Source organism: Heteronotia binoei, chromosome 8 (assembly GCF_032191835.1).
Source record: "Heteronotia binoei isolate CCM8104 ecotype False Entrance Well chromosome 8, APGP_CSIRO_Hbin_v1, whole genome shotgun sequence".
Taxonomy (NCBI): domain Eukaryota; kingdom Metazoa; phylum Chordata; class Lepidosauria; order Squamata; family Gekkonidae; genus Heteronotia; species Heteronotia binoei.
Genome location: NC_083230.1, coordinates 94,808,724 through 94,836,389, shown reverse-complemented (window position 1 = coordinate 94,836,389; position 27,666 = coordinate 94,808,724). Strand labels below are relative to the sequence as shown.

At 41.5% G+C, this 27,666-nt stretch overlaps 1 protein-coding gene across 2 annotated transcripts in view; it reads right to left on the bottom strand.

Moving 5' to 3' along the window:
• The window catches only part of KIAA1549 (KIAA1549 ortholog), a 177,063-nt gene that overhangs the window by 41,784 nt on the left and 107,613 nt on the right, over nt 1-27,666 (bottom strand). For both annotated transcript variants that reach the window (XM_060245648.1, XM_060245649.1), the window contains exons 7-9: nt 24,214-24,273; nt 18,350-18,495; nt 5,834-6,011 (exon numbers count right to left, since the gene is read on the bottom strand). In XM_060245648.1, coding sequence (XP_060101631.1) covers nt 5,834-6,011; nt 18,350-18,495; nt 24,214-24,273 — 384 coding nt within the window. The remainder of the gene's footprint in view (nt 1-5,833; nt 6,012-18,349; nt 18,496-24,213; nt 24,274-27,666) is intronic.

Below are 27,666 nucleotides of genomic sequence, written 5' to 3'. Positions count from 1 at the left end.
TTTGAGCAGACTTCGGAGAATGGCAGAAGACAGGAGGGCCTGGCGTGACTTTGTCCATGGGGTCGCAAAGAGTCGGACTCAACTATGCGACTGAACAACAACAACAACATAGGTGTTTCAAGGCAAAAATGTTCAGAGGTGGTTTGCCATTGCCTGCCTCTATGTAGTGACCCTGGTATTTGGTGGTGGTCTTCTATCCAAGTACTGACCTGGGCCAACTTTATTTGGCTTCTGTGATCTGATGAGATTGTGCTAGCCTTGGCCATCCAGGTTTTATATTTTACAGCTTGAAAGTTCAGGATCATAAAATCCAAAAGGTTTGATCTGGGATCATGAAATTTCCATGACGAATATAATTTGATAGACAGTATAATCCAATCAAATTTTTAGAAAAATCTGAGGAAGGATAGCTGAATTATAGCAGTAGCAATAACTATGATATTAGTATTTTCACTAGATGTTCTAAAAGGATTAAGGCCTCTTAGCCATGATTGCCATATGAAGTCTGAATAACAGCTGCTGTGGAATAAGAACACAGGAAGACTGTTGCATCCATGCCATGCTTTGAGGGCCCAGGGGGAATTGGAGAGGTGGGGCAAGAGCAAGAAAGAAGAGAAATACTTAAACCAGGTTTGGAAAGAATTGGCCATGGCTTTATTGAATGCAAGCAGGAGCACTGGTTTAGCATGGGGGCAGATCCTGCATGGAAGGACCTGCCTGCCAGCCAATGTACACCAATTCTCCTAGCCTCCCTGCTGGGGGAAAACTATGGGCCAGCAACCTCCCGGGATCCACCTGGGCCCCAGCTGCCGGTTGGTTTCCTTGTATTGGTGGTGAGAGCCCACTGCCAGTGCCCAAACTGGGCATGGAGCTATTTGGTTCTACCCCAAGACTCCTTAAGGGAGTACTCCAACTGGGGAGGCAGGCATGCAGGCTAGCCTTCCCCTGAAAAGGATCTGTCTCAATTCCAAACCACCCAACAACTTGGGTGAATGGGTAAAAAAAACAACAACACCAAAATGCAACTCATAACAACCAAATGCAAAAGGAGGGTGGGTGGGAATGCCCACGTGGACAAGAAAGCCATCCCCCTGCAGCGGCCTAGCTATGTAGGAGCAGGGTGGGTCTGACACGAGGGAGGTCAGCCCTGGCATCATCCCAGGATTTCACCTCTGCTTAGGCCAGCCCTTAGGCCACCTCTGTTTAGGCCAGTGACTGGGTGGCCCTGAGCCTGCTGAAGGGCAACCTCTCCCCCATGCCTCCAGCACTCAGCTGGTGCTGGCCAACAAGCATGCCTCCTTCCAATTCATCCCCACACCCAGGCCACAAACACAGCCCTCAGTAAAGTGGGGCTGCTGTTTTGGGATCTTTGGTTTGTGCTTTGACAAGATCACTTCATCACACAGGGTTCGGGTGTTTTTTTTTTTAATTTAGAAAAGAAATAAGAATTTTAAAATATGCTGTACTGTACTCCATTTAAAATTGCCTTACAATTCCCCAATATTCATCCCAACAAAGAACCATAATTCCACCGCTCAGTTCAGATTTCATTTAGGATTTCAATCTTTGCAGTTTATAACATTCAAGGGACACCATCAACTTCTTATTTTTAAAAAAGACCATACCTATTCAGTGAAGTTTTGGATCAATATGTAATTATTCCTTCTAATGTTTTAGTTCTTGAAAATTTATTTTCCTGGTGATGCCATAGGTTATTTTTTTATGTTAAAAATACCACCAAAACTATATGTCCTTTCTTCTCCACCAACCCAAAGACGTTCCATGCTCATGTGGTTTCTAGTGCTTTGTCGTAGACTAGAACACAACTTTCCTCCATTGTATTCTGCTGCCAAATAGAAAGGGGACTTCTGCTAAATAACTTGCCATTAGTTTAGGTCTTATTGATTGCAGTGGGACTCTGCACTGAATCTACATGCTTTTAAGAATACACAAGAGATTTTCAAACACATGAACAGAAGCCACCTAGAACATTTTTAAATTTTTGATCAACTTTAAACCAGCAAAAGGATAAATTATGTAATGTATTTAATCAGTTTTAAAAGAAAAATCTAGCCAGATTGTGCCCTTGAACCAGGAAATTCTTCTTTCTAATTGTCATATTCTTGGGACAAATCATCTAGCTGTATAAATGCTAAAAGGAAGAAAAACATAATTTGAAAATAGCTCCATAAAACCCCTCCTGCAACTCTGAACCCATGTGGGGATTTTATAGGAAGTCTACTTCCAAGAGGATATCTTACCTGCCAAGTATTATCCATCAACATTTAAGCTCAAATAAAGCCACTGCACTTATTATTTAGCTGGTCTGATTCAACAGCTATTCTCAAACTGCTGTTTAGTACTGAACTCTAACATTAGAGGGAGATCCAGTGGCTCAGCGGCATGCATAGGTCCCTCTACCCAAAGAAGCTTCTTCTGTGAAAATGTATGGGCACAACCTGCAACCCTATGCTGTGCAAACAGCTCCAATAACTTTCAGACAAGATCCAGCAAAAATGGGAGCCAATATGTTTCATAACCCAGTACCTGTGTCATTGCCATTAAACTAGACCTTATGACTGTCATGAGTTTGGCTGGGTTTCCCTGATCTGTTTCATAAACAGGTGTGATTTTTGGGAACCCCAAGTGTGCTAGGGCACATTTCAGCTTCAAAGCATGGAATGAGGGGGAAAGGAGATTCAGCCACCCCTCCATGCAGACCTCCACACTTGGGCAAATACTCCCCCTTCTTCAGCTGTTTCAGTTCAGAAAAATGGCATGAGGGGGGAAACAGATGTTCCTACTCCTTCAGCTCCATGCTCTTGAGCTGAATCAAGACCCAGAATGCTTGGGAACATTAGTTCCCCAACATTACATCTGTGTGTAAAATGGATCAGTGAAGCCTGACCTGAATCATGGTAGACATAATAAATGCTCCCTTTAAATCATGGAGTCTTGTGAACAAAAATTCTATTTCATGAGCTACTGTGAGTGAGTGATTTGGCTACTGCATAAATTAGTTTGTTCTGAAACCATCCTTCCTGAGCTAAGACACAAATGTGTGAGTCAGAGGCTAAAAAACAGAGCTAACACACTAACTCAGTTTAGAGGGAATACTGGATAAAATGTTTAGTTTGTTCCTCAGCTGCAAGAACTCCTGTCCAGAAATTGTGAGCTTGGAGACACTGCGACCACATCAATATGTTACAGCAGCATTTGATACTGTTGCAAGGACCCATATATAATCTGAATCCCAAGTATGTCTGATGTTTGCTGGTGAAAGCAGGCCATCAATACATGGCAGATCTGTAGATATACTCTTTGTTCATACAGTGCACAATGATTCCTTCCAATGGAGAGAACAATACACTTCCACAGGTGGCCCAAACTCTGGAGTATGGCATAAGATGCTCTTACATTATTAAACTGGGTGGTAGGTTGCCTAGGAGTCCCATTTAAAGCTTTCTGAAGGAAGAGCTGAATACAAGAAGAAAGTAAAAGAGCATTTACTGCTAACCCCTCCCCCCAAAAAAACCCTGTAACAAAACTGCACATGACCTTAAGTAGTTTAGATTTTTGCAATTTTGAATCATAATGGATTTGACATATCATGTTGCCTAGAGTAATTTTAATATGGAGAGAGTTCAACTCTATCATAGTGTATTGCTTCCCCTTCTCTTTGTCATATTCACTGAAAATCACTAAGTAATTTTAAATCATAGTTAAGTTGCAGTGAGTAAAAAGGTAAGAAATTGCAAACCTCTGCATAATTGGCTGATTAAATCAAGGTAAAGAGGCTATACTACATGTCTTGCATTAGCTTCCATTTTTTTAAAAAAACCAGAATTTAAATCATTATATTCAAAATACATTTATCCCACTTTTCTTCTTCAAAGCAGAGCTCAAAGTAGCTTGCAAAACTAAAAACGATGATTTAAAAATGCAATGTAGCAACTATAGATAGCAGCTTCTTTTCAGGCTTGAGCAGCCAGGTAGATGTGAGCAAGCAGGTGGAAAAGCTCAGTCCTTGGTGGAATGTTCACCCCATGAAAAACAACAGTACGTTTCTATTTTCCCTTTAAAATCTCTCCCTCCCTTTAGATCCTGCATTTATCCAATACACAACCAGATAAAACTTGCCATTCTATTATCCATTCATTCAAACTCTTCTGCTGGTAGCCAAACTTTAGGCCCTGAAAGTGAAGCCATATTTATGTAATATAATGAGTAAGGACAACCATATCTAATATAGTACCTGACCACAGTAAAAGTGTATCTATGCAGAGTTATGCCTATCTAAGGTTGTGTTCAGGCTGTGTTTTAAACCAGTTTGGATCCTGATGTTGAGCAGTTTGTTTCTACTTTAGACACCTTAAAAAGCAAACATAGTTGTCTTGCTTTCAAAGCAGGACTGAGCCCATCTAGTGCATCCCCCCCCCCCCCCGAGTTTTATGGTTGGTGCACTTTTGAATGATGGCGGACTACCGCTTCAAATATGTCTGCTGTGCTTCTGAAACCAAAGCCTTTGCAGCTTCCTTTTTTAAAAAAGTACTACAGTTTATTGCTGTATTTATATTCCACCATCAATAACTTGAGTTCATCCAATCACCAACAGTGTTTGAAACTAACCGATGGAATGCTCTCACACCACACCTTTGTCTGTTATACTGACATTTCTCCACATGGATCCCTGTGACAGACAGTTTCAAGTTCTGCCCTCCAGGGGCCTAGCCAATCACTTTCAAATGGTGGAATGGAATGTTTTAACGGGGGGGGGAAAGTAAAAGTTTGGCAGTTTAACTGATAGCCAACTGATAAGAGTAGGGGGTTGCTGGATTTGGGTGGGAGGAGGATTAGGAGACCTGTTGATTAGGCAGGGAGTCCACTAGGGGCTTTAGGTATTTTCAAGATAGGTAAGGTTTGGGTGCTTTCTTGCCAAAAGCAGCCTTTCTGTTACATGTTATGAGTCTGAATCAATCACACAAGAGATCTGCTTTGTAACGTTACACCTTCTCAGGACCCAGCTCTCTATTAACATTACTTTAATACAAACCACTGAAACAAATCTGTTGCTTAGTTGTTTTCATCAAGTGTACTATATGGTTCCTTCAAGCCTATAGTACCTTCATATAGGTCAAGAGAATGCTGAGTGGCACCCTGAGTCCAGGCCTAGAAGTCACTGAGGACTAGAAGACTAAGTGATCCCCAAAGCCTCCATTATAAAAATAAAAGTGTTTTTTCAAAGAAGTTTAAGTCCCTGGTTTCTAGGTCTAGAAAAAGCATCACAATCCCACACAACTCTGGTTCCTCAGGATGCTTAAGTCTATTTTAAAATAAATTTTGTTGGTATGGATTGTAGCCAAAGGGCCAGCAATGTGAGAGGTGTCATGTGGAGGAAGCAGGAGATCCTAGATCTTCTGTCCATTTGAGGAGAAGTATATTCAAGAAGGTGTCTGTGCCTCTTATAGTAATTTTGATTGTTCTAAGAAAACATCCAGAGATGAGCAGATGAGGGAGCCATGATTTGGTGCTGGAATCCTGAACAAAATAAAAGGCACTCCACCTACAGTACTTTTGAGGTCTACTTTGTCAATGGGCTTATAAAGTCAATGGGCTTAGTTTACCTCTCTCTTTAGGAAGGTGATCATATGCAAAATTTATTCTTGTGGTGAGAAGTATGGGAATGTTAATCTCATTAAGGAGTAAATGCTACAGGTGAACAGCTTCCCACATGGCTAAGGAACCGCATGGTAAACAGTTGTTTGTGTTCATGCAGTATTTTCTCAAAAATACTGAATGGATCTTTTATCAGAATATTTTTAGCAGGACTCACGCTGTGCCACTGGGCCTCGAATGCGGTATCCTAGGACGATAGCAGCTCTTTGGATATCCACTCTGTTAATCAGATCAGATGTCTTCACAGCACTGAGTCTTTCACCATCTTGATTCTCCACAAAATAAACCAGCATGACTGGGTTGTCAATGTCCTCTATTTGTGACACATTCACAATCTGGAGAGGGACACAAACATTTATAAGATTCACATTTAAATTATTGTACTGTAAGCTGCTTAGGTAGGACTCAAACTGGGCCTTCTACCAGCTAGGTAGCATTTAATACATTTACATTTTATTAATGTGTAAAATAGAACAATTAAGTGATAAATTATTCATTTAACATTGCTACATAGAAAGTACTGCATACTTTTCAATTTTTCTCAAAATTTGTTCCCTGGCCTTAAAAAAAACCTAGAAAAAAACTTTTACCCATAGCTTGAACATTTCCAAAAATGTTATATGTCTGGTTTTTCCATAATACATACATTCTCCTCCTTTCATCTTTAAAAAGATAGATTTATATAATTTACCATTCTATATTCAGAACTTGAGAAATGAGCTTTAATTTGGCAAATTATTGACAGAACTTGGATTTTAGATTCTTATAGCATTAGATCCCCTTCCTACCACCAGTATGTAACTCTACCAACAATACATAAATAAGTTTATATTACATTATATAAGTATTAGCAGATCTGTGGCCATCTTTGATTCCAATTTCCATATAGCCTGCTACTTCTGTATGTGAGAGGGTTCACACCATGCATGAATCTGCCTTATACTGAAGTAGACTATCGCTCTGTCAAGGTCAGCATTATTTACCCTGACTAGCAGCAGTTCTTTCAGGTGGAGCTCTTTCATATCACCTACAATATGATCCATTTAAACAGAAAAAAACCTAGAAAAGCTGAGCCTTTCCAGAGGCTGAGCACATTTCAGAGAGCTCTGAGAGAGAGCAGAGAAGAAATGCTACAAGGGTGAGGTTTGGCTTTCTAAGCAGCTGGGGAAGTTGCTGAGAATTTCTGAGTTTGTGTGACTGTGCGATTGCTGAAAATTCTGAGTTTGTGGTTGCTGGGGAACTGCTGTTTGTTTGGTTTGAGTAGGCTGAAGGTGATTGTTGCTGGTTGATTAGGAGTGGCTATGTTCCCCACCCTCTTTGCATTATTAAGCTGTGTCTTGCCAGAGCTGCGAGCCTTTGGCGCGAGCCGAAGGGCAAGAGCTAAAGGGCTCTTGGCCTGTGGCTCTTTGGCTTGGGGCTCTGTAAGGACCAGGAACCCAGATCCCTATTTTCCTTGTGTTCCCAATAAGGTAAGTAGACCCTCCAGAAGGAAAGCCACATAAACAAACAGGATTTAAAAGGGGACTGTATATTTTTTAAAAAGCTATCATGAAGGTAGAATGCCAGCAGGGGGTGGGGGCTTTCCAGTGTTTTGCACTGAGTGTCACATGTATGACTATCTGCCCACAGGACAGAAGTCTTGGGTGTGTGCTCGATGCAAGGAGTTCCTGGTCCTCAGGGAACAAGTTTGTACCCTTGAGGCCGAGGTGACTGACCTGGAGAAGCAGAGACAGTCAGTTAGGCACTTGGAGAAGACTCTCGGGGATGTATTAGATGAGCCCCACTCTGAATGTGGCAGCCCCATTGCTGCCAGGGAGCATGAGGGTCAAGAGGGAACACAGCACCGGGCTGAGGATAAGGGGAATGCACCCTCAGTAGTGACCTCTTCTTCAGTTGGTGAGCGGGTATCCTTTCGCGCCAAGGAACCATCCCTAAGCAGGGAGAGGGGGGGCGGGTCTTGGTAGCTGGTGATTCGATCCTTAGGCAAGTAGACAGCTGGGTGGCAAAACCGCATACTGACTGTATGGTGACTTGACTGCCTGGTGCAAAGGTAGCAGACATTATGTGTGTTGTAGATAGGCTGATAGACAGTGCTGGGGAGGAGCCATTAGTCGTGGTGCATGTTGGCACCAACGATGTGGGGAAATGCAGTCATGAGGTCCTGGAGGAAAAAATTAGGCTGCTAGGCAAGAGACTTAAGGCCAGGACCTCCAAGGTAGCTTTCTCAGAAGTGCTACCTGTTCCACGTGCAGGGCTGGAGAGACAGGCACAAATTAGAAGTCTCAATGTGTGGATGAGACGATGGTGTAGGGAGGAAGGGTTTAAGTTTGTTAGGCACTGGGATGCTTTCTAGAACAAGCGGGAGTTGTACAAAAGAGACGGTCTCCACTTGTCCCCAGATAGAACCAAGCTGCTGGCGCTTAAAATCAAAAAGGTGGCAGAGGAGTTTTTAAACTAAATCTTGGTGAAAGCCGACAAGAGATGAAATGTCTCTGGTTCGAGAGGACTCATCTCAAAGAGATGAAGGGTTAGCTGTTACTTTTCTACCGGGTAAAGGATCAGAGTTGTCCACTGAGATGGTGACAAACAGTATGGGCTGCCTGCCAAAGTCTTGAGGCGGCAGGAGGAAGGTTGCGGGCCTAACTTGCCTGGGAAATTATAGATGTTTGTATACAAATGCTAGAAGTGTTCAAAGTAAAATTGGTGAGTTGAAATGTTTAGTGTTGGGAGAAAACATAGACATTGTGGGATTTTCAGAAACTTGGTGGAATCAGGAGAATCAGTGGAAAACGGTGATTCCTGGATATAAGTTACATCAGAAGGACAGGGCGGGAAGGGTTGGAGGTGGGGTGGCTCTGTATGTCAGAGAGGGTATACAGTCCAGTAAGACTGAGGTGAAAGAATTAGATTCCCTTCTAGAAATGCTTTGGGTTGAAATAGAGGGTCCAAAAGGAAATTTAACTATGGGAGTTTGTTATCGCCCACCAAATCAAAAGATAGAGGACGATTATAATATGATGGAACGATTTAATATAGCGGCTAAACGTAAAAACTGTGTCGTAATAGGTGATTTTAAGTACCCGCAGATTGATTGGGCCAATATGTGTTCAGCTCGAGAGAAAGAGATTGAGTTTCTAGATGCTCTCAATGACTGTGTTATGGAGAAGATGGTCACAGAACCTACCAGGGGTGGGGCGATCCTGAGTAATGCCCAAGACTTGGTGAGAGTGGTCCTAAGTAATGCCCAAGACTTGGTGAGAGATGTAAAAGTGATCGCACCGCTTGGGAGCAGTAACCATAATGTTATTGATTTCACCATTTGTATAAATAGGGAGTTGCCCCAAAAGACCAGCACAACCACATTTAACTTTAAAAGGGGTAAATTCTCTGAGATGAGGAGGCATGTGAAAAGGAAACTGAAAGGAAAGGTAAATACAGTCAAAACCCTTGGGGAAGTTTGGAAGCTATTTAAAACTACAATCCTAGAAGCTCAGATAAAATATATACCACAAGTTAGGAAAGGCACAAACGGGTATAAGAGAAGGTCTGCATAGTTAACAAACAAAGTAATGGAAGTTGTAAAAGGTAAGAAGGACTCTTTTAAGCGGTGGAAAGCAAGTCCAAGTGAGATTAATAAAAGGGAACACAGGCTGTGGCAAATCAAATGCAAGACTATGATCAGGCAGGCAAAAAGGGACTATGAGGAGCATACTGCAAAAAACATAAAGACCAACAATAAAAATTTCTTCAAATATATTAGAAGCAGGAAACCAGCCAGGGAGGCAGTGGGACCCTTGGATGACCAAGGGGTCAAAGGGTTACTGAAGGAGGATAGGGAAATGGCTGAGAAGCTGAATGCATTTTTTGCCCCCATCTTCACTGTGGAAGATGAGAAGTGTTTGCCCGCTCCAGAACCATTAATTTTGGAAGGGGTGTTGAAAGACCTGAGTCAGATTGAGGTGACAAGACAGGAGGTCCTACAACTGATTGACGAATTAAAAACTAATAAGTCACCAGGTCCGGATGGCATACATCCAAGAGTTCTGAAAGAACTCAAAGTTGAACTTGTGGATCTCCTGACAAAAATATCTTTCATTGAAATCTGCCTCCATTCCTCAGGACTGGAAGGTAGCAAATGCCACCCCCATCTTTAAAAAGGGTTTCAGAGGAGATCTGGGAAATTACAGCCCAGTCAGTCTAACTTCAATATCGGGAAAGTTGATAGAAAGCATTATCAAGGACAGAATGAGTAGGCACATTGATGAACACAAGTTATTGAGGAATACTCAGCATGGGTTCTGTAAGGGAACATCTTGCCTCACTAACCTGTTACAGTTCTTTGAGGGGATGAACAAGCATGTGGACAAAGGGGACCCAATAGATGTTGTTTACCTTGACTTCCAGAAAGCTTTTGATAAAGTTCCTCATCAAAAGCTCCTTAGTAAGTTCGAGAGTCATGGAGTAAAAGGACAGATCCTCTTGTGGATCAAAAACTGGCTAATTAATAGGAAGTAGAGAGTGAGTATAAATGGGCAGTCTTCGCAGTGGAAGACGGTAAGCAGTGGACATTCAATGAAATTGCTGAGCAGTCAGGTTAAAATGGATAAAAGGAAGTACTTCTTCACCCAAAGGGTGATTAACATGTGGAATTCACTGCCACAGGAGGTGGTGGTGGCTACAAGCATAGCCAATTTCAAGAGGGAATTGGATAAAAATATGGAGCAGAGGTCCATCAGTGGCTATTAACCACAGTGTGTGTGTATGTATATATATTGGCCACTGTGTGATACAGAGTGTTGGACTGGATGGGCCATTGGCCTGATCCAACATGGCTTCTCTTATGTGAAGCTGGGAACTGAGGCTTGGGCCTTCTGCATACAAAACAAAACCTCCACTACTGAGACGTGGTCTTCCTTACTTCCTAGGTAGGCTTAAGAATACTGAAAACATTAATTCCAAAACTTCTGCTATGATTATGCAGTTCCATTGTCAGCCCCTGTACAAAAATATTTTCTGAATACTGATGGATAGATGGGGATAATCAGATTTCAACTATCTTCTTTTACAAGGGCATACCCACTTTCTATGTTACTTGATATACTGGCTTCCAGCATAATCAGCCAAGTACGGCCTTCTTCAAACAGTCAGAAGTACAATGAATCGCTTGAGGGCTCACAATCAAGGATCATATAAAAATGCCAAACGATATAAACTCAACTGGCACCTCCTTGTGTGTGTGCACAGAGCAGGGCTTTTGTTGTAGAACAGGCCCAGCATGGACTCATTTGCATATTAGGCCACACACCCTGATGTCACTATTGTTTAACACAAGGCTTTTTTGTAGAAAAAGCCCAGCAGGAACTCATTAGGCCACGCCCCCTGACACCAAACCAGCCGGAGCTGCGTTCCTGTGTGTTCCTGCTGAAAAAAAGCCCTGGTGCAGACAGAGATATATGGCACAGGTAGCATGGCTCATGTATCCATTCTGCAATCTGTAGCAGATGCACATATCCTAGTAGGTGGCCATTTGTCTATCTCTTTGCATGGAAATACTGGTTCCTAAAATCAGTATATTCACATGATCCTGGTCAAAGACCCTAATGCCTAGGTAGAAGTTTAGAAGGGCAGGTCCAATAACCATGAGGATACTATGTATCAGGGTTATCAGCAGTTCTGTCTTTAAGACCTTTGTAGTGTCACATAGGTTTGAGCTGTTATTGTCTTCATTTTTAAAAAAAATAGGATATCATTTGATGAGCCAGAGTTGAACACGAACACATCAGCAAATATGATATACTATATACTGTTTTACTGTTAAGTTAAAAAAAGAAACCCAGGAAGAATGCATGATGTCCGCAGTTATAGTCTGAGGATTTATTTTCAGTCAGTGTGTTATTTATGGAGCAAGTAATGCTGTATCTCAAAATGTCAAATTTACAATGGGATCATAGATGAATCTAAATCTAGAGCAGTGCTTCTGGGCACCTTTGTAAACATCCACCACCCAAACTTATAGGAGCATGTACTCCTACAAAAAGAAGAGGAAACAATTATTTTGGCCACTGTGTGAAACTGAGTGTTGGACTGGATGGGCCATTAGCCTGATCCAGCACAACTTTTCTTATGTTCTTAATTGAAGAATAATTTAAAAAAAGGGGGGGGGGGTTCTGGGAAGTAAATTATATCCTGGTTTTTCTTCCCATGCCAAATTCTCCTGTATACCGAATGAAGTGCATATATTCTAATGTAAGAGAGGGGGAAAGAAAGGTTATCAATAGTGTGGTAATAAGAGTTCTAGCAATAGACTCCGAACAATAAGTAGACTCCTATTTATCTATCTGTATCTGTAATATAAGGAATATTTTTACTATTTTGTTTTTAATTTAAGATTGTATTTTTATTATGTTGTAACTGCCCTGAGCCCTGTTCCCGGTAAGGGTGGGCCTATAAACCAAATATAATAAATAAAAATAAAGAAACTATCATATGTTGCTTTAGGCTGCTCTGCCATTCTCATTGCTTTCATCACAAAGAAGTCCAATAAATACCGTGGAGAATCCTCCCCCTTACTCTTAAAAGTGTGTTTCCCCCCTCCTCTCTGGAAGTGGCATGGAACCAGTTCAATTGGCCTGCTAGATTACTTGTATACATATGCTAATTGCTCTGGTAGAGGAAGTCTCCAAGTGAGGCTTCCAGGAGGGCTCCCAGGATGCACCTGCAACCTTGGCAGACTGGGTCAAGAGGGTGGAGGGAATGGTGTAAAGGGGGGGAGGCACAATTTTGATAAAAGCCCTTGCTTCCAGGAAGATGGGTCTCTTGGTGTTGATTCTTCGAAGGAACTTCTAAGTGATGGTCAGTCATGGCAGCCATTTTTTGCTGACCATGCGATATTCTCAGGTAATGGGATGTAGATAGGAACTTTGTAACTTTTAAAGATCATTAGTGTGTGCCCTATTTTAATATCAGTCAGGGTATGTCTAGAAAAGAGGAAGAGGATTGCATTTGTGATCCATTTTCTTCTGAAATTCATTTGCTAATCTTGTGCTGTGCTTAAGGATGCTTGTAAATATTTTCTTTTTTTACTTTGGAGGCTGATTCCCAGTCTTTGTACCACCTAGATTCCCCCACAGTCTTAGACACACTACTGCAAGAGGGGGTGGAAAGCAGTCAGTGTGCATATGGCTATTTCTCCAGGGGAGTCCCAAAGTTGTATTTGGTCCCCATGGTATCCAGTTGCTAAATAGTGGGAGACATTGTGGCCAGGCCTCAGAACTAGGAAGAAGAACTGGGAGTCCTGCTCCTCCCAAGGAGAAATCCCTAAAATGAGCAGGTGGTGGCAGTGAGTGCCCTAATGGAAGGAAGTAGTAAACCCCTCCAGGACTTGGCCAGCACCAAGAAGGGGTGGGCAGAGCAGGGTCTGCAAGTCAAAGCAGGCCTCTTCCATCACAAACACCATGATTGAAAACCTCTTTCCTGTGATTCAGAGAAACCTACAATGACATCTTAAGCTACGTGTTAATTGGGCAAAAATGTTCAATGTGAAGACTGCCTGTCTGTTTTATAAGAAGTAGCCCATGGCTAGCAAAAGGTATATCACACTAGGAGCAGTTGACTTATTACAGAAAGAAACTGTCTGTCACTAGAAGTTTACGAACACCATTCACCTTACTTTGCAAGTTCATTGCCTTTTGGGAATGTTCCACAGCCATGCCAGCTATATAATTTACTTTTTACACTGGATTTTATTTTCAACTATGCTGTGTACAAAGCAGTAGACAGGTGCACCTTTAAGACCAACTAAGTTTTATTCAGAATGTAAGCTTTCATGTGCTTTAATCACATTTCATCAAACAGTAGGATGGAATGGCAAACGGTCCTAAATATAGAAAAAGTGGGCACTGAGGTAGTATGCAGAGTCATGGAAATGTTTTTTAGCAGATTAGTTTAGCAGATTTTAGCAGACCCCAATTCGTGACTCCTTTAATTGCTAAAAACATTTCCATGACTCCGCATACCAATTCATTGCCTGCTTTCTCTATATTTAGGACTGCTTGCCATTCCGTACTATTGTCTGATGAAGTGTGCCTCCAGCACACGAAAGCTTACACTCTGAACAAAACCCGGTTGGTCTCAAAGGTGCACCTGACTCTTGTCTTGCTCTACAGTCTGCCTGTTTCATTTTGTTTTGGGAAATCTCTGAGAACCCAAGATCTCTTATACCATTTCCCTGGCCCGAAAACACTCCTAAACAGTGTAGGGTCCACAGGCAAAACTTGAGTTGATTGGGGTCCGCTAAAATTTGCTAAACTAATCTGCTAGAAAACATTTCCATGACTCTGCATACTAACTCAGTGCCCACTTTCTCTATATTTAGGACTGTTTGCCATTCTATCCTACTGTCTGATGAAGTGTGCTTAAAGCACACGAAAGCTTACATTCTGAATAAAACTTAGTTGGTCTTAAAGGTGCACTTGTCTACTGCTTTGTTCTATTGCTTCAGACCAACACAGCTGCCTACTGGGATCTATGCTGTGTACAGTAATGTAAAACACTGATTGCCATGCCTTTTCATCTGCCTTTTCAACAATATTCCCCTGCCACTTTTTGTTTATATCCACGTACAGACATTTCTGTCAAAGCAGGGCAACATTTTATATGTGCTGAACCCCAGTTCACAGCAACCTTTGCTCTATTTTTTTAGCCCTCGAGGTGCCACAGGACTCTATTGCTTCTGCATGTTATAAATCAACAGCCAATTTATTTATGAACATATTATTTATTTATACGGTCAAAATAAGCCTTCAGGGCACCAACAGAAATCCCTACTACTAAAAACAAACTGAGAACATTTAAAACCTTAAAGTTCAATTAAAATTAATCATGCATCCTTAACACACAACTCAGAGGCATAAAAACAAACTGCCTATCTCATTTTTAAAAAATCAGATTAAAACTGCAGCCACCTATTTATCAGCTGCCATTTCATAATCCACAGTTAAGATAACATATTATCAAATCTAAAATTGTGACTCAGAATGGAAAACCAATAGAAGAACAAATTAATCATAACTGGAAGCTAAAAGAGATTAGAAGATATAAATCTCATGAACCTGGAATAAAAATTGCTCATAATTAACATTTTGAAAAATCACACACAGCAGGTGTAAATCCAAAGGTCCAGTCTAGAGTCTTGCCTACTGAGTCACACTGGAGGTTAAACATACATACCAATGGGCCTTCTTTACTTTCTAATGCTTATGTATAGCTGTTTTCACACCAAGATTTTGATCTGTCACGGCTTCCTTTCATGAGCTGTTTTTGGGAAACACACTCATGACTATGCTGTATTTGTTCTGTTTCTCCCTGTTTTGCTATAACCTTTCCCAACCCTCACTTGATACAATATTTTTTGAGAGACTGTTGCTATACCTCTGCACATCATATGGATGGGAAGATGCACATTTTCATGCCCATTCCTGTTAGGCTGCCAGCATCCAGGTGGGGGCTGGAGATCTGCTTTTACAACTGATCTCTAGCAAGCTGAGATCAGCTCCCCTGGAGAAAATGGCTGCTCTGAAGGATGGAATCTATGGCGTTGTACCACAACGAGGCCTCTCCCCTCCCCAAACCCCACCTTCTCCTGGAGCTACCCCCAAAGCCTCCAGGTATTTTTCAACACAGACCTGGCAACACTATTCCTGCCCCATTTTCCCTAGTCCCTATGGCAGCCATTTCCCCCTCCACTGGAGGGATTTTTCCAGGGGTTTTCCTCTTCGATCAATAACAGCTTTATTGCTATAACATTATAATGTTCTTCTGCATCAAAGTTATTAGTTCACAGTTTTCATTTAAAAGAAGTCAGTCAGTCTTTGGTGGGGAAATTATAAGGGGAAGATACTGGCTGTAAATTTCTTCTCTGCAGCCTAAAGGGTGAGAGACTTTTTTGAGTGAAAGCTGGGACCTAGTATATTGCTTCAATAGACTGTTATAATGGTATACTACTGTAGCTATTACCTTTTTAAAAAAAAGTCTGAAAGAATCCTCCAATGGCAGGGGAAAATGACATAGAGGGCTGAGCAAGACAAATGAGAGGGAAACTTACATGTGGATACTTCATCACAATCATGAACACTCTGCATCTGCAGCAACAATGAGAGCTACTTGTTGAATCTTCTCTGTGTAGAAGCAGCCCCTGTCATCCTTACCCCCAAACAACATATATTTTGAAATGTCTTCATGTTTAAAGTGTAGTTTGCAGTTGGGATGGTGTGCATGACGGAAAGATCATCACTTGAACAGAAACTTAAAAGAGGTAATACCCATTAAAAGACTGATCTGAAGACAACAGCCCCAGTATACAGGCACTTTGCCTACCTTAGCGTATCCAAGCCGGGAAAAACCCACTTGAGTTGTCAGAGCTACTATTGGTCAGATGAGCCTTAGTTTGATTGCCACAACACCTGTTCGTTTTCTTGCATGCACATGCTCTCTCTCCCATTGCCCCATACAGCACAACCTAGTTTCAGAAACCTTTATCCAAATTACAATTTACCCTAGCACACACATGCAAGCAGCTGGACAAACTGGGTTTTTCCTTTCCCAGTAACTAGAATTCTAAACCAGTTTAATCCACAATTAGAATTCCAAGTTTGTGGAGAAGAAAAAAAATCATTTGCCCCTGAGCCTGCATTTGAACAATACAGTAATTCGATTCAATGTTTCCAAGAACTTCAGTCCTCTGTGCAACGGGAGGAGAAACACAAGCCTTAGCATGGAAAAAAGCTAAGTTCATGCCTGTAAAAAAAAGAGGCTTGTTTGGAATGGCTGAATGTGACTTAGGAACTTAAAATGTTTTTCTAGTCTTAAGCATAACCTCTCTATGTCATCACCAGATCCCCAGTAGCTAGAAAAAAAGTCTTCTACATATACCCAATACAAAATACACTCAAACAGTAAGGAAAATGCATCAACAACAGGTTTAAGCTTTTAATAAATGTGAAATCTCTCAGATAATCCATTAAACTGCATACCCCTTGTAATCATCTCCTTCAGCCTCTGTGCAAACATTCTCAGGAAGCTATGTTCTATTATATCTAACTGCAGCCTCCCCTGTGTAAGAAAATCTTGTTCCCTTACTTTGTTTGGAGAATGAGGAGGCGCTGGGATTGACAGGGGCAGGGGAGAGAAAGCAGAAGGAAAGAGGCAACAAATTTAATCTATCTGAAGCAACAACAAAAGAACAGTAAGTAAACCCCCTACTCAGTCCAATTACCTCATATTCTCATACCCTCCAATGTTTCACAGGAAAACAAACCTCCCAATTCTCATTTCAAGGTCCATACTGTGAGCTCCACTGCCTTCCTCCTCTGATAAACACTGCTGAAGGCTACATTCCACCTGCCTGTTTCCCCCCACTAATTTAAAAAACATGAAGATTATTTTGGTAAAGTGTTGACTAACATAACAGTTGTTTCCCAAAGTGCAATTTACTTCCCAAAAGTGGGAGGAGGGAAGCAAATTTCACCACCCAATGCAACCTTGCTGAACTACTCCTGGGAGACAGAACCCTCAGGAATACTGCCGGAAGCCAAGTGGGAGTCTTCAAGGGGAAGGGGAATCCTTAAGCCCCCCTTTTCTGTTGGTAGAAAACAATGTTTGGACTCAGCCCATAAGTAGAATCATCACTGTCCTAAACATACCTCACTAGCTGCAGTGTATAAAATGTCAGACCATGCAATGCTTGATGTATTACTGCTCATCCGTTTACATGGATTTATTTATTTTATAGCATTTACACTGCCTGCCCTTCTCAAAAAGACTCAAGGTAGATGCATGACATTACCGGCTCAAAGGTTACACTTTGAAAGTGGGGAGAGAACTGTACCATGAAGAATATTCCCTGGTAGTGACACATCTTGACAATACCTTAACTAGACATCACTCCAGACCAAATACAGGGATAGTGGTTACAACCTGAGCACTGCTTAGCCACAGCATGGTGTAGGCAGAAGGCAAAGTGTCAGACTATGGTCTGAAAAATCCAGGTTCAAATCCCCATGCTGTCATGCAAGCTCAGAGGTTGACCTTAGACCAGTCACACTTTCTCAGCCTAACCTACCTCAAAGGGTTTTAGAATCACAGAATCATATAGAGTTGAAAGGGACCTCCAAGGTCTAGTCCAACCCCCGGCACAATGCAGGAATTTTACAAATACCTCCCCCACACAGGGATTTTTAAAAGCAGAATGCACAGGAATGCAGTTCTGGCTGGCTTGACATCAGAGGGTGTGGCCTAATATGTAAATGAGTTCCTGCTGGGCCTTTTCTACCAAAAAAGTCTTGCCAACATACATACACCCACAGTGACCCCTGTTCCATGCCTAGAAGATGGGGGGGGGGACTCCAGAATCCCTGGCCAAACTGGCCTGGAGGAAAATTGCTTCTTGACCCCAAAGTGGCAATCAGCATTTCCGTGGGCACGTAGAAAGGGCCATGAGAACTAAGCACTGAAAGGATAAAATGCAGGAGAGGAGAATGATGTAAGCCACTTTGGGCCCATTGGGGAGAAAGATGGGATATAAAAATAATTTTTAAAAATCACCAGTAAAATATAACTCAAACAATAGGGGGGATTGCTTTATGCAGATTCCACATGAATTCTCTTCTAATATTACCTGCACGACATTGTTCCCAGCAAAAGTTGCCCTTTTCCATATTCGCCCTCTGCCCAAAGCCTCATTTAATAACTGGGCTAGTTTTCTCTCCATGTCAGCCTGGAATAGATCGTCTTGAATCTTCTTGTTGACAACACCCAAAACAACTATATTGAAAGAAAAATAAAAGCAGGAAAACTGATATTTTAATAAACAACTTCAAACGCTAGCAAATAGTAGACCTGGGAATGATATTGTGTTATCTTTGTTAACTGATAATACATCAACATATTAAATAATACTTTATATTAAGTCCAGAATCTTGTTAGTAAGTATTCTTTTCCCTTAGCTGTAAAGCTCTTTTTGATTTTTTTTTAAAAATATTATTTATAACAAGTTACAATACAATGATACCAACAGAGATAGAATAAGAATTGATAACTTAAAGTTTCTTAACCAACCAAACATAACACAATGCATGAGCATGGTAAATACAAGTACATTAAAAACAGCTATAGTTCGAAGATACATCGGTTTGAGCAGATATGTCAGGATAGGATAAATAACAGATGTCAGGAGATATGGCTGGTGTAACGCACCAGCCAGTGCTTTACCATCCCTGATGGAGGCCATAGCAGGCTGGGCATTGGAGTACCCAAGGCTAGTGATCCTGGACAACTTCAATGTTCATGCTGACGATACGGCCTCCAGCCAGGCGATGGACCTAGTGTCATCCATGGCGACACTGGGACTCTCCCAATATGTTACATTACCTACCCACCAGGCGGGGCACACGTTAGACTTGATCTCTGAGGCAGGGGTTTTGGTGGACAATATTATTGTGGAAGCAGTGCCATGGTCGGACCACCTTGCCCTTAAGGCTCATATGGATGTCCCACCCCAAGCCCGTTTAGGTGGCGAGCATATTTTGGCTTGCCCATGGAGCCTGATGGACCCAGAGCAGTTCCAGACAGCTCTACGGGAGCCCTGGCCCCCCGATGATTCTCTTGATGACCTGGTTGAGTCTTGGCATGTCCGCGTCTCTAGAGCCATCGATGAGATCGCACCGCGGCGCCCTCATGTTAAGCTGGCACCGTGGTACACCCCAGAATTGCGGCAGCTGAACCGAGGGCTCAGATGGCTAGAGAAGCAATGGCGGCGTACTCGAGACAAAGAGACTAGAACATCTTATAGAGAGTTTATGAGATCCTATGAGATGGCAGTCAAACCCACAAAGAAAACTTACTTTGCGGCCAAGATTGCATCTGCAAATTCGCACCCGGCACAATTGTTTAGGACAATTCGAACTCTTACAACACTGCCGCAAGGGAGGCCAAACGCTAGGGAATTGAAGATAGGCTATGAGGCTTTCGTGGAATTTTTTGCAGATAAAATCTCATCTCTCCGTCGCGACCTCCCCGCCACATTGGAAACAGTATGTGAACTCGAGGCTCCATGCCTGTCTTCTGGACCAACTCTGAATTGCTTCAACATGCTCAGTCTGGAGGAAATTGACAGAATCCTCTCCACTGTACTTGTGATCTGGACCCTTGCCCTTCCTGGCTAATTAAAGCTTGCCAGACGGAGCTTAGATGTCCTATACGGAACATCGTAAATAGATCCCTCTCGGAGGGGCTTTATCCAACACCTCTTAAAGAGTCCGTGGTCTGCCCCCTCTTGAAAAAAGCTACATCATATCCGGCCGAATTGACAAATTACCGTCCGGTCTCGAATTTACCCTTTTTGGGTAAAATTACTGAGAGGGCAGTCGCGTTACAGTTACAGAGTTTTTTGGATGATACTTCTGTCTTAGACACCCACCAATCCAGCTTCTGCCTAGGTCATGGGACGGAGACAGTGCTGGTTGCCCTGAAGGATGACCTCCAGCGGCATCTGGATCAGCTTGGCGGTGCTGATGCTGTTAGACCTATCAGCTGCGTTCGATACGGTCGACCATCAGTTACTGACCCGCCACCTTGCCGACGCAGGGATTCAGAGGTTGGCCTTGAAATGGCTTTCCTCTTTCCTTGATGGTCGGGAACAAAGGGTGGCGACTGGGCGAGAACTGTCCCGGAGGTACCCACTTAATTGCAGGGTGCCACAGGGGGCGGTTCTCTCCCCGATGTTATTCAACATCTACATGCACCCCCTTGCCCAGATTGCCCGGAGGTATGGGTTGGGCTGTCACCAATATGCTGATGACACCCAGCTCTATTTACTGATGGACGACCGGCCTGACTGTGTCCCAGAAAATCTAGATCTGGCACTGCAGGTTGTGGTGCGGTGGCTCAGACTGAGTAGGCTGAAGTTGAATCCAGCAAAGACAGAGGTCCTTTGCCTGGGTCAGGGCGGTCCAGGAAGGGAAATTCCCATACCAGCACTTGACGGTGAGCCACTGAAAGTGGCGCACAAGTTCAAGAGCTTGGGAGTAGTACTGGAGCCTGCCCTGACAATGGAGGCCCAGCCACTGCTAAATCTGCTTTCTTTCATCTTAGGCGGGTGAGGCAGTTGGTCCCCTTCCTGGATCGTGACGACCTGGCAACAGTGATCCACACAATGGTCACCTCGAGGCTGGACTACTGTAATGTGCTCTACATGGAGCTGCCCCTGTGTCAAACCCAGAAACTACAGCTAGTGCAGAACACGGCGGCCAGACTGTTATTGGGGCTTCCTAAGTGGGAGCACATACAGCTGGGGCTGCAGAAACTGCACTGGGTGTCAACAGTGTACCGGATTCGTTACAAGGTGATAGTTATTACCTATAAAGCCCTATATGGTCGAGGACCTGTCTACCTTAGGGACCATCTCTCCCCATACATTTCCCAGAGGGTACTTTGATCTGGCTCTCAAAACTTACTGGTAATCCCCGGGCTGAAGGAGGCCAAACTGAAAGTCACCAGGGAAAGGGCCTTTTCGATCGCCGCTCCCCACTGGTGGAACCAGCTACCAGAAGAAATACAGGCCTTGCGGGATCTTGGCCAATTCCGCAGGGCCTGCAAAACCATCCTCTTCAAGCTGGCCTTTAACTAACGTGGTGCCTACAGCGCAGATGGAATGCCGTCACACTGAAAAATGGAATAATACTTAGATCTTAGCACCAAATGACATATAATGCTGATTTTAATTCTGAATGTATACTTTTATTGAATGGGTTATTTTATAGTTGGTATGTTTTACTATTTTACTATTGTGGATTTCTATGTTGTCAGCCGCCCTGAGCCTGCTCCGGCAGGGAGGACAGGATATAAATAAAATAAATAAATAAGAAATTGTAACTGTAAGATGAGCACAACCCAAGCACAAACTGGAGGACAATACTGTGCCATTAAGGGCTGGACTGAGTGAATGTGTTCCATTAGTGGCACAGATTTTCCTGGTTCCACAAGGTTTCCCCAATGCCAAGAAGGTCTTGTATCAGGAGAAGACTCCAAAGGAAACATGAAACAGATCCCTATGATCCAAACCTTTATTTTGTTTTAAGTCTGCTTTGTACTGTGCTTTTGTGTGTGTGCACTGCTGTGCATATGGTTGTTAACTGTTTCTGCAGCCATTTTAAACTGCTGTTTCAAATTACTTTTTAAAATATTAAATTCACATCCTGTAGCTTGTAACCCTCAAAAGGAAGCTTTGACATTTGAAAACTTATACCCTGAAAATATTGTTGATCTTTAAGAAGCTACTGGATAACACTCACGTCTTCCACTGCAGACCAAAATGACTACTCTCTGAAACAATCTTTAACATTTAAATTGCTTTAAACATAGATTTCTGCTTCTTTAACATGTGGACTCAACATGTCTGCTTCTTTGCTGCCACTGGTTCTACACTGTTGTCTGTTTTGCTAACTGCAATTTAGTTGTACTGTTACTGGTCTTAATGTTATGGTTTTTGGTAAGGCATTCTGAAAATCAAGCATGGTGGAAAAGTGCAGCAAAAATATTTGAAACAAACAGATTCAGTGTTAGAGAGAGATTCGTGGCAATCTAGGCACAGTTCTTGTAGACCTACTTGGGAGTGAGCCCCAATGATTTCCAGCAAAGAAAAACAAACAAGGTGATGGAAATTAACCTGAAAACAGGTGCTTAAGTTGCCTGACACATTTCAATAATGCCTTTATCAGGTGGTGACCACTGCAAGTTCTTCCATAGCAAAAGTGTGCTCCCAAAGCATGTAGGTTAACATAGTATGTATTTTGTGGGACACAACTGCCAATTTACCTAGGGGGATGGTGACAGGAAAGGACTGACTCAAGTCAAGATTTATTGCGGCATCAAGCCATTTACAGTAATATAAAATACTGGGAGCATATGAAGTACAAAGTTTAAAAAATATATATACATGGGTCTCTTGTAAGGATCTCAATTACATAAAAACTATATAAAATCCAATTAAATAGGAGAGAGAAGGTAAAACCATAACCCAAGTTATTATTACAGAATTAACTGACTTTTCCTGATGCTGTAACAAGCTAACCAAAATTTCACCACAGATTCCATAGTATATCGATTTTCATCAGCCAAAGGAAGGGACTGACTTATAACTTACATGTAATTTAAAATTCAAACAACTAAGTTAAAATTACATTAAAACTGATAAGCTTTTAGACAAAAAACATTTCCTATAATTGTACAGTCCCACAAATTTCATATGATGGAAACTGTTTTTTAAAAAAACAGAGAAAAGGGAGCTTCCAGAATGAGTGGTGCTCTAGCCTAAATTGAAGTGGCACAGCTCCACGGAATGCTTTTAACTGTAACTGTATTTTATTGATTTTAAATTGTAAATATAAATGCCTGTTAGCCACCCTGAGTCCAATTGCGAAGAGGGCGGGGTAGAAATTTAAGGAAATAAATAAATAAATAGTGTTTAGCTTCCCTAAAATTTCCCCCTCCATAACATCTGGTTTAATTTATCCCATGTCTTGACATTATTGTGATGCACTTCCCAGTCTCCATCATTGGCAGCCCAATTTAGAGACTGAATTTTAAAAAGGTTAATCCCACCTATCCCACAGATTCACTTTAGATGAATGGCTACTACATATCCTGAATTTCTGGATGCTTAGCCAGAATCATAGCCACAAAGGCAAAAATTATAATAATTCATAAGAGAAATTGCAAGTTTAGGTCAAGATTTCTGGTCAAAGAATTTACACAATTCTAGTTACAATTTTCAGTTATCGCCCTCCATCATCTCATTTCAAAGCTAGTATGACATAGCCGTTCAGTAGATGTTGGACTAGAAGCTAGAAGACCCAGGTTCAAATCCCCATTCCGCCATGGAAGCTTGCTGGATGGCCTTGAGTCAGTCACACACTTTCAACCTAACCTACATCACAGGGCTACTGTGTGGATAAAATGGAGAAAGGGAAAACGTAAGCTACTTTGGGTTCCCTCTGAGAAGGAAAGTGGGGCACAAATGAAATATAAGTGAAGTGTAAATATAAAGTAATTGTAGGGGAGGTCCACCAGTGAGGCCAGAACTACACTACACTACACTAAAAACTGGTCCTAAGAAAAGACATTTTATTATGTTTTCAATTTCTCTTCTTTCATTTAAATGTTCTTTCTTAATTATAAAACTGAATACCAAAATACACAATGACATTAATCTGTTAGAGCAAACTGCAGAAATGAGACTGGCCAAAAGAGTTTACCAACAGCAAAAGATACTAACATTGTTATTTTATTTAAAGCTTCCCGACTTTTCCCGTTATTATTATTTTCCACACACCACCCAAAATTTTTATCTACTTTAGATGTAGTTTCAGAAGCATGGTCACTACTTTTTTAAAACCCCTTTTAAATGCCTTTCGTGACTGAGCCTTCATGTTATCCAGCTAACAGAGTATCACAAAAACGATTCAGTCTTATAGTTGTACATACCTGTTCGCACCCAGGAAGATTTCATCAAGTTAGATGTGTTCAGTTGAGGATAATAAACAGCTGGAGGGGAAAAAAATTTTGGGGGAAGGAGACAGAAAACATATTAACAGAAAGCTCCAGAATTCTAACAGACAGAAATCAAGAGGCTATTTTGCAGTTCCTACTGAGATAATTAAATAAATTGTGCAAGGTCTTAGGGCAGAATAATCACTGCTGCCAGTTCTACATTCTGATCATTGAATTAATCTAATTAATTCCTACAGAGGTATTATATGCTTGCATATTTTGAGACAGAATGGCAGCAGGAGGAGAGCTAATGCCAAACTAGAAAGCTCATTGTCTTATTTTCAAGTAACAAATGCTACAGTCCTATGAACCTAATTATGTATGTAGCAGGTCTGACAAATTTTAGACAGTCCTCTTCCATAAGAACCGACCTGACCATTACATTCATCTTTGTGGGGCCTGTTTTGGGTGCCCCTAGCAAGAGGAAGTAGATGGGCCTTCTTGGGTGTAGAATCAGCACTGTAGAATTCCCTTCCTAGGTAGATTCTTCTGTTCCCCTCTTTCATTATCTTCTGGTAGCAGGTGAAGAACTTTCGGTCTTCACTTACCTCCCTCCCTCCTATGTTTTTAATTGTTGCTCTCTGTGTGTTTTATAACTGTTTACCACCTTTAGAACCCTAATTGAGTGAAAAGGCAGGATAAAATTGTTCTAAATAAAATACAGTTTTCAAAAAGTATTTTTTTCCTTATGGATTAAACATTTGGACTGGAATTTGATATTATGTGGAAAGTCACGTAGGAGAAGTAGCATATAAAAAGTCATCAGTCAGCACTTGACCTGCATGTAAACCCCAAAAACCAAGGTTCAGGGGTGCAGAAACACTATGAAAATATGCAATAAATGGCTTCCAAAGAACTATCACCTCAACAATAATCAGATACTTTAATCAGAAAATTCCAGTTCCCTTCCCCAAATTTAATGGCATTAATTTCCTGTAGCTCTCTAAATAATACATAGCTCTTGCTCTTAGCCATGTCCCTTGAAACAAGATTCACAGTATCTGTCTACAAAGTAAGTAAAAATATATGAATCATTCTCCCCTTAGTTGCTGATCAATTATTCAGAGAAAAAATGATTATGTAGAGTGTGTTATATTGGTAGTTTAAAGGCAGGAGATCTGCTTGCCCATGTGATACATTCATTTATCTGCACACACAAATACCATGGAAAAATGAGCAGCAAGAAACCTGTGCTGATGTTTCCTCAGCCTGGGGAAAAACTGGAATTAGCCATCTGCTAAAGGACATAAAATTTTAAATGAAGAGCTGAGTTCTCTTAGAGACGACATAATGCTCAGGCTTAACACTCAACAAGCCATCATCATTTCATCAAAATTAACTTGCAAATATGGCTTTTAAACAAACCCATGCATTCTTACAGCAAAGGCTTAGAAATTTTGAAGCACAGGAATTTCAGGAACCAGAGACATGATGCTGAGCCATTGGCAGCTGCACCCCAACCAAAATTTATTTGGGAAACCATGTAGAACATTGCTATAAACTTGCTGTGCTGAGACCATTTTTGATGTGCCTTCTGCAGTACCCGATTTTATACACTTTACACATCAGAAACAGTTCCTGCCCAATTGGTTTTAATCTAATTTAGAAATGTACTTCATTGTTGGGCATCTTAATGATTCCATATTTGGGACTGGGAAGAAATTCCCCTTCCCTAGTCAAATTCCACCTTCTCATTCTGGATTCTTGCATAGGCAACACTGAAATGTTAGAACAGTCAATCAATTAAAGAATGTTTAAATTGGGTCCTAGACCACCTTCTGATTGATTATATTTAAATAAACTTGCATATTACTAAAGCTTCAGTGCCCTTTTAGATACTAAATTATAGTTTATTAGGACAAAGGACAACCTTATGACTAGATCTTCAGCAGTGTTATATCCTTCTATGCCTGTGGAATTCAGAGGACTTAGAAGGGTGTAACGGTTCAGTACTGCACTGTTGTACTCAAGCCTATAAGTAGTCCATCAATCCAAACTCAGCATACTTCAACCCATGAATCCTGGACTGAGAATATTCCCTTTTTTGTAGTCTCAAGCAGGTGCTTTTATCAAGTTCTTCCTGAGTTAGTACTTGTGAGTGGCTCAATTGGGTAGTCTAATTTCTTGGATCTCACAGTTCTTTATTAAATTTAGATAATATTGTTTCCCATCCATCCTTCTTTCCTTCCTGACTTCTACAGTGTATGTTTATCTGAACAGCAGTTTCAAATAAATCTGCATGATTGTGACTGCTCTCTCTTCCAAAGCTGAAACACCAGCCATTGTATTTGAGTGGTGGCACAGAGAAGGAAGGAAAGGAAAAAGTTACAAGCTGTTTTATTTTTAATGGCCACAGGTCTTGTTATTGAGGGCACAATTCCTTGTTATGTTGTGAAAGAACAATGTCCAATTATGTCTCAGAGAAAATGGCCTCCTAAATAGGTCTGTATGTAAACATAATGTTTCTTGCTTAGCAAGATCATTCATTTTAATGCCAGAAAACATATTTTCTATATTTTACACAAAGCAGTAGCTTTCCATCAAGAGCAGTCACAGTATTAGAAGATGGAAGACCTCCCTGATTAAATACCTAGACTCACATCTGCCCTTCCAGCCATGCAAAATACAAAGCAATAAAGCACTTCAGCATCTAAAAGTTATTATCCTTGAAAAAATGCAGCAACAGAGCTTTTCCTTCCTGGCCCATTCTATTTATACAATCACCAAACATGATTCTAATTTTTAAAAGCTTTGAACCACTTCATGCCATGACTCAACACACGACTGACAAATTTTGAAAAATTTTATACTGACCACAACACCATGTAGACTGTGCCAAAGAAAGAGCAGATAACCTGCATGTGCTGATGGCCATAAAATACACTTCATTTGTTCTTGTAAATCTTTCATTCAACTAAGTTATCATGGGTTAAAGGTATGGCCATGAGAACAGGCCTTAGGTGACATTGCTGCTAACAACCACTGCCAGCTGTTATGACCAGAAATGAAATCCCATTGTTGAGAGAGAGCCTGTTTCTAACTCTTTTTTTTTTGCCATCAAGTCACAGTCAACTTATAGTGACCCTTTAGGGTTTTCAAAGCAAAATACATTGAGAGGTGGCTTGCCTGCCTCTGTGTACAGACCCTGGTATTTCTTAGTGGTCTCCCATCCAAATACTAACCAGGGGCGACCTTGCTTAACTTCCAAAATCTGATGCGATCAGGCTAGCCTGGACAATCCAGGTCAGGGATACATGAAGACAAAACCACAAGAAAAAGCTTGGCTAGACTGTTAAACAGAGGCTTTAGCCTCCATTTAACTGTGGTTAGACAAATCCAGTCTGTGCTGGACTCAGGATACATCTGGCTCTTCCCTCCTCTCTGCAC